The following is a 7,973-nucleotide window of genomic DNA, read 5'->3' on the forward strand; positions in this document are numbered from 1 at the left end:
TTCTGGATGGTTGCCTTTTCAACATCATCTTCCTCAAATGAATTAGAGTCAATGAAGTGTGATGACGGTTGGTAGAGGATGGCATTAGACTGTCCGTGACAGGACTCCAAAATGACAACAGCAGATCCTGGGGTGTTGCTGTATAACTGGCCAGGTTTTTAAGTGCCTGCTGTGCTCCTCCACCTTTCTCTCTTTACTTCTGCTATTTCTGATTTCTCTTTCTGCCAGCTTCTGTCTAGCAATAATAGAAACCCAGAGAAGGAAGCTTATGAATAAACAAAACCAAAAAAAACCCAACAAAATTGAAACGGAAGATGAAAAAGACAAAATGAAACGTTCATCCGGGATAGACAAAAACTGCCCAACTCCTGAGCTGAGGCAAAACACGACTTGGGCAAAAGATGAAGGTAGTGCTGCCATGAGGTGTTTGCTTATGAGCAGAGCGGGAGGATGAAGAAGAGGGTGTGGGGAAGGTATGTACAGAACGTTTGTGTGCATGAATAACATCTGGTGCAAGGAAATGAGGCTGGAACAGAACTAGGGCTACAGTAAAAAACTGATGTGATTCTTTCCCCTGGCTGTTTGAGTTCCTTTAAATGTCTATTTTATTTTGAAATTATCAAGACTGGTAAATTGAGAGGAAATGAAATGGAAAAAATGCTTGTAGAAGGACTGTAAGTTCCTGTTTGTTGCCTCTCACTGGATAGTGTCTGCTATAAGGAACCTGATTTTCTACCTGTGTGTGCCTATGTCTAACTTTACTCGTGAGGCAAACATTCAAGTGAATTTGGTTATTAACATGATTATAGTCACCTGTGGGTTTGCATCATCACATAATCAGGAATGGGTAGTGCAGAAACTTCATCCCATCCCTGAAAGTTACCTTTCTCCATCCTGATTCTTTTTTTCAGTATTGCATTTATGCAAAGGTGGATGAAATTAATTAAATGTCACTTTGTCGGCTTGTTTTAGCTTACTCTTATTACAAGCAGGCCAATCTAGTTAGAATTTCGAAACTGCTGGTTTTTGCTGGCGTTGAGGAGGAAAAAAAAGACAAGAAATGCTCTTAATGCCTCTCATTGTTTTCTCCTTAGCATTAAAATGATTAACTTCTTTACAAAAGTACTGTTGAGATTATGTACTTTTTACAGTGGTTTGCTCTAATATTTAACCATGACGTACGGTTAAGTAAAGATCAGTCAAGTAAAAATCGGCAAATGGGTCTCTACAGCTACATATTTGTTGTTAGCCCTTTGGAAGCAATTACAGTCTCATTTACCCGATGCTGTGATGTAAAAACCAGCAAGAAGATTTTGCAGGATATTCCTGGTTCAGCTAGGAGGAAATGAATAAAACCCAACAGTATCTAGAAAACTGGGCAGAGAGTTTTTCATTGGTGTATTTGCAAAATGATGAGAGGCCTCTGAGCAGACTCAGTGTTTTCCTTTCCTCATGGCTAAAAAGGGCATTAAAGCTTCCAGAAACTCAGATTCTTGCCCATAGGCAGGCTGTATGTTTAGATACTTTGTGGACTGTAGCTTGAACAGTTTACGGTGGACACGATATTAGCATGTTTCTGGCTGTGCAGGAAGTCCTTTAACACTGGTTACACAGTGTGGAAGCTGCATTGAAGCAAAATAGTATGTTTGGATTCTTGTAACTTGGGGGAAGAACAGGCAGAATTGAACATTTGACGCAATGTGCTATTTTTTGTCTGGCAAAATTGGATTTTTGAACTCATGTCATGGGAAGTTTCAATATTTTTCATGGATACTGAGGCTTTGCTAGGATATCATTTAACAGATGTGTTCATTGTTTAGTCATTGTACGTGTTTCTTTTATGAGGCAGTTCTCATATGCCAGTTCAAGGAGAAGAGTACAGAATGTGATGTGTAATCGCCATCATGACTCTGCCAGACTTGGTGTGGATTGCAAAATAAGTTCCCTTGAGGGGAGAAGGATAAGGAGACTCTTTGGCTTATCCTCAGTTTGATGTAGTTGATTCGGACTGCGGAGAAAAACAGAGATGCGTTTGCTTGAGCAGTTTTGTCTTAGCAAAGCAAAGTGTAGAAGTAGCCGAGCTGTAGGGAATGTTGCAGTTCAGATAGTTGCTCCACCTGATTATTTCAAGAAGAATCTTGCTGTGTTACTTGTCTGACCAACTCTAAATTGCGTTTTAATACATGTTCTTATTTTGTTTTTTAGTAATCGTTGGAGGTCCCTTGGAAAACCAATACAGGCTAAAGCAGTTCCACTTCCATTGGGGAGCTATAAACGAGTGGGGCTCAGAACACACAGTTGACAGCAAGTTTTACCCAGCAGAGGTATGGGATGAAGTGCTGAACAGTGCAAATACTCGTGGGGACTGGAGGTAGCTGCTAGACAAGGCAATGGCTGGCAGCAAAGTGTCGTTGCAATGCCAGCCCTGGCACAACTCTGCTTGTCCTTCCTCCTTTCAAAGGGAAAAAGGCTGAGGCAGAGAGCACATTGAGGCCACAGCCAGGACTTCCAGGTCCCAGCTAATGTGATGCAAGATCGGGTGAACAGCACATATTGAGGTAAACGTGCAAGTTCAAAGCTGAATTTAAAAAAAATTAAGTGCCTTACCTCATGAGCTGCAGTAAACTAGGATTTCCCATGAGGTGTAGGATCTTTTTCCTGGGAGTACGGTGCATGCGCTGCATCTCAGCTGCTGTCTTGTGGACCTCCAAACCTTCCAGTCCTTACTGCTTTAAAATCACTTTGTTTATTCTTACTAAATACTTGTAGAGAAGCACAGTGCATACTAAATCCTCTTTTAAAAAAACTGAAGAGAAAATGGAAGATTATTTAATTCTCACACCCATACCTCTAACTCAAGAAGCCCGGTCCTGCTTATCTTATACAATAACTTCTCGTGTATGTGACCCCAGAGTCCTGGCTAATGTTGGAAAATTTATTCCAGTTATCAACGTTTTTTGTGTGGTTCTTAAGTCATTAAAATACTACAGTGGTTCTCATTATGGTTTATTTCCTGTTTTCAATTCTTAAGCAATTCTTAAAGTAGTAAAACTTTTGTGATTATGGGACTACTAAGGCAGCAAGAGAGTCAATAAAAAGGATGGAGACAACAGGGAAAAATACTTTCTTCTCTGAGTAACTTAATCTGTATGACAGGTGTAAGCACAGTTATATGCCAAAGATGGAGAACCTGAAAAATTATTATTGCTTATTTTTGAGAGGTTGTTTATCTCCTGTTAATGTGTTCATAATGATGCCTATCAGCTTGGCAAGTTAGTCATACTCCTGATGGTTAAATAAATAAGTTTTGGGACTGGGACTGGCTACCAATGTGATACATAATGCCTGTATTGGACTGTAAGCAATGCAGAGAAAGCTTATGTTACGTGCAGGAGAATGTTCCTTAGCAGAATAGTGTGCTTTGTTCTTCCTGGTAAGAGATGGAAGAGTTCTTCAGTTCTAGGTATACTAAACTTTATTGCGTGCCTTTAACTAGCATTCCTGTAACCAGTCTCCCACAGACAAAATCCTTTTCAAATACATGACATGCCATTCATGGGTCTTTGACTATTGTTTAAAAAAAAAAAAAAAAAAAAGAAAATAAAAAAGGGAAGTACCGTTATTTTCCGATAGCATTTCAGTCCTCACTTTTGTGATGTGTGATTTTTGAGATACCTCGCTGCGGTGTCTCAAGCTGCCCAGGACTAAATGTAGCAAAGATCAAAGTTGTGCCGTGGTATTACTGCTGTGCTCTGTGCGTGTGTTGATTTCTTGTTGATTCCTATTTCAGCTGCATTTAGTGCACTGGAATGCCGTGGTGTACCCAACTTTTGAAGAAGCTGTAATGGAAGGTAACGGCCTGGCTGTTATTGGAGTGTTTTTAAAGGTAATTTTGCTTTTTGTCGTAAGCTGCAGCGCTGCCTTTTTATTTTCATTTTGTTAAAGCTGATTTAGGACAAAATACCTCTAGATTGTTGCAGTTTTCAAAAAACACTGCTTAAGGTAGATATGCAGAATGTCAGCTGAATTGTTCTCTAACTCCTGCCCGTCTTCTGCAGCTGGGAGCACATCACGAAGGGCTGCAGACACTGGTTGATGCCTTGCCAGCAGTTAAACACAAGGTGAGTAGTTTTAAAAGTGCCACGAGTGGTCCCTCAGCGTAGCTCGTGCAGTCATTTGGCAGAAGGAATTGCATGAGAATAGCCGAACACTAAAAAATGCTTTCCCCCTGCGGAACAGGGGGCCTGATGAACACCTTGGGGGGAATTGTTGGTTACATTGGAGGCAGGGGGAAGCTAATTTTTAAGGCAGAATTGTATACTTCAAGCTTTTCAAGCCTCTTGGTTTAAGAAATGATGCTCCCGAGATTGTATCCCCTTTTGTGAAGCTGTCCTTCTGCTTGTATGAAATCAGATGCCGTTGGATTGGTATTCGTATGTTGTTTCACTGGAAGGAGCTTTCTGAGTTTTATTTGATCTTTGAGGAGAAGATTATTTTTTGCTTTTTTTTTTTTTTTTTTTTTTTAAGCACTGTACGGTTTCTTCTAGGGGAATGGGACTCTTTCTTCAAAGCTGATTTCTGACTTCTGCCAGGAGAGGGAGCGCTGCATTTCTCTTAGTGCTCAGAAGCAGTTTGTGGTCAGTCAGGTGCCGATTCTTTTTAGACAGCATGCACAAAAAATTTTGCTGGGTTGTGAGCACATCCAGTTGAAGTCGCTGTGCCATTATTTATCACATTAAGGATTTTTTTTAAATCCAAATATTTATGGCAGTGCAGTGGAAATTCTGCCCGATAAATGCCGGACAAGACATTTCAGTGCCAAAAGACCTCCAAAAATCTGTGAATATACATCTGTTGTGAGAATATAATATTTTACAATATTTGAAAGAAACTAAATACAAGATCTGAAAAAAAAAAAAAAAAGAAAAAGTAGTATCAAACATTAGTCAGCATTTGGGTCAGATAATACCCATTCTGCTGTCCTTTGCCCGATAAATGCCGGACAAGACATTTCAGTGCCAAAAGACCTCCAAAAATCTGTGAATATACATCTGTTGTGAGAATATAATATTTTACAATATTTGAAAGAAACTAAATACAAGATCTGAAAAAAAAAAAAAAAAGAAAAAGTAGTATCAAACATTAGTCAGCATTTGGGTCAGATAATACCCATTCTGCTGTCCTTCCACCTTCCTGCAGATGAATTTGAAAGAAACTAAATACAAGATCTAAAAAAAAGAAAAAGTGGTATCAAACATTAGTCAGCATGTGGGTCAGATAATACCCATTCTGCTGTCCTTCCACCTTCCTCTCACATGACAGGTGAAAGCTTCCATCTAGAGTCTCTTGTTTAACAGCCTTTAAAACAAAAAAAATTCTTTGTTGTGATATTTCTGATTCTCAGTAGAGAACCAGTAAAGCCCATCTAATGAAAAACAGGCCTTTCCTGTGTTGTCAATATATCATGGAAATGCCTCAGAAGTAAAATTTTTATAGAGGAAATAATGGGCTCTGGAGCTCCTACACACTGGCTGGTGTCTCACTGGTGGGAGTGTGCATTCTGGACACATGAATACTTGATATGATTTAGATAAAACTGTAGTCCTCTTCCCTCTCCCCACTGCCTAAAATCACGTGTTGAAAAGTAAAAGCACTATTTTTTGTGAGCTATAAATGTTATCTGGCAGAACTACATGCACTTACTCCACTTATTCTTTTTTTTTCCTGTTTGCTTCCAGCTCCCACAAAGATGTACTTGCACAAAATTACTCCCCTGCATTTGCATTCTTTGTTTCTTCTGCACTGAATTTCTAATGGCTTGCAGGGAAAACAAGTGTTTAAATTTTGTCTAATTCCTTTTTTAACCTTATGTATTATTTTTTTCTCAAAAAGTATTTTTAATTTTTTTTCCCTTGGGTTTAGGACACTGTTGTTGAGTTCGATGTCTTTGATCCCACCTGTTTGATACCTTCATGCCCTGATTATTGGACCTACGCGGGCTCTTTGACTACCCCCCCACTTACGGAGTCAGTCACCTGGATTATTAAGAAGAAGCCAATAGAAGTTGAGGAGAATCAGGTAAGTCTCGTGCTTACGTTTCATATTGTACCATGCCTGGTTGACTGCCTGCTGCCATGGAGGGGAAGATGCGAAGTAGTTGCTTGTCAGTACCAGTAATTCTCTGTGAACACTCAAGATATCAGTGGCTGCTTCACGCCCAATATTTGTTTGGGTGTGGTGTTAACAACAGCGAATATTGAAAGACTTCAGACCTCTTCATTAAGCAGTTGAAGATGCTCCTCCAGCTCTCCAGTAGAATTTTTTTCTTAATCTGTGATAAACAATGCCTTATGCTGGAAGCTTTGATTAGTCATGACGTGTGAGTCCAACGACATGAGGCAAAATACTATTTTTTTAATTTTTTTTTTCAAATACAAATTTTGCACAGAGCTTGTCTGCCTAAAAGTCATACTCCAAACGCTAACTCTGAGGATTAGGCATATACATGATCTTAATGTTTTCGATTGCAAAAATGCACAGGATGGGAAGAACTGAAGATTGTTTTCAGTTGAAACTTTTTCCTCTCTTTTTTTTATCTCAGGTCTTCTTTACTCTCATTCTTTAATGGCATAGGAAGGCTTGTAGTTTACCTAACATTATAATGCCCTTGTGAGCATTGAAAGCTAATCTGCTGCATACTTTACTCCATGTCCACGTTATATAAACCACTGAGAACAAGAACCATGTAGATTGTTGCTTGTTGGGTGCCAGTGTATGCGTGTCTGCATAAGTTAACACAACTCCAGGAAGGGTGTAAATTAAGAAGGCTGGAAAGACTTACTTAAGGATAGCATGTGTTCCAGTGTTTGAATGAGAACCAGTTCCACCTCAGACGTGCCACGCTCAAGATTTATTTTGCCTAAACGTGGCAGATGACTGAAAATTCATCTTCAGCATCGATATGGACGATGGCATAATCTTTACCAGCAGTGCCAGAAGTTTGTTGTAGAATTTCTCAGAGTTTAAATGTAGTAGTGCCTTTTGATTTATTTCTTTTTTTTCCAATCATGAATGATTGTGTTTTGTCATGAACTCCAGTAATTCTCCAGTTAGTAAAGTCACCACGTTGGACATTTCTCATTCTCAGCTGGAGGCATTTCGGATGCTGCTCTTTACTTCAGATGGGGAAGAAGAAAAGAGAATGGTAGACAACTTTCGCCCTCTTCAGCCGTTAATGAATCGAACCGTCCGTTCGTCCTTCCAAAGCAGGCATCTCTTGACTACTGAAGTACAGCCCAAGGACCATGCTGAGCAGATCAGGCCATAGATGGCCCATGAAACGTCAGTCCAGACTGCCACACCTGGGTATAACTGACATTTTTTAATTATTTTTGTCTTTTTTTCTGCATGCCGTATAGTTTCACAGCCAGCCAGTTTCGATTCTGTTAAGGGCCATTTGACCTTCCATAGAGAAACTCTGGGTTTTTTTAGATTTGATATTTTTTAAAAAAATTAAATAATAGTAAGCCTTAACAAATCGACTTGCTTTGAAGCAGAGATCAATAAGGAATTATTTTGACATAAGGGCAGGAGACCTTTTCTCCTGCCTCTTTTTTGAGTGATTGTGTGTCTCTTCAGACACTCTTCCAGTGACTTGCATGAATTAATAATCCCAACTAAAACCATGTTAGCAAGCAGGAAGTGTGAAGAAGTGGAAAGTATTGATGCTGATCAGGTCCTTACGTGGAATTATTTCAGAGGCTTCTCTAGTCACCTATACAGAGGCGTTTTATCTTCTTTTTTTCTTGGTGCTTAGGATGACAAGAGGAGAAGGAAAAAAAAATTACTTTTAGAATCTTTCTGTGCTGTTGACTGCCTGATCCATGTTTGATATAGATGCCACAGAATGTCCACTCTGTCTGGACCACAAACCAGAAGACTTTTTTCTAAAACCTTGTAACAAATGTAGAAGG

The 7,973-nt window shown here is 39.5% G+C and overlaps 1 protein-coding gene across 1 annotated transcript in view; it reads left to right on the plus strand.

The window, feature by feature from the left end:
* LOC104276098 (carbonic anhydrase 5B, mitochondrial-like) overlaps positions 1-7,327 on the plus strand; it is a gene marked incomplete at its 5' end in the record, with an annotated part of 9,270 nt that extends 1,943 nt beyond the window's left edge. Inside the window, 5 exons of the mRNA XM_009872268.1 lie at positions 2,206-2,324; positions 3,791-3,886; positions 4,059-4,121; positions 5,923-6,078; positions 7,148-7,327. Of these exons, the coding sequence (XP_009870570.1) occupies positions 2,206-2,324; positions 3,791-3,886; positions 4,059-4,121; positions 5,923-6,078; positions 7,148-7,327 (614 nt within the window). The remainder of the gene's footprint in view (positions 1-2,205; positions 2,325-3,790; positions 3,887-4,058; positions 4,122-5,922; positions 6,079-7,147) is intronic.
* Between the last annotated feature and the right edge of the window lie 646 nt (positions 7,328-7,973).

This window comes from Apaloderma vittatum, unplaced genomic scaffold, assembly GCF_000703405.1.
Source record: "Apaloderma vittatum isolate BGI_N311 unplaced genomic scaffold, ASM70340v1 scaffold27716, whole genome shotgun sequence".
Classification (NCBI taxonomy): Eukaryota; Metazoa; Chordata; class Aves; order Trogoniformes; family Trogonidae; genus Apaloderma; species Apaloderma vittatum.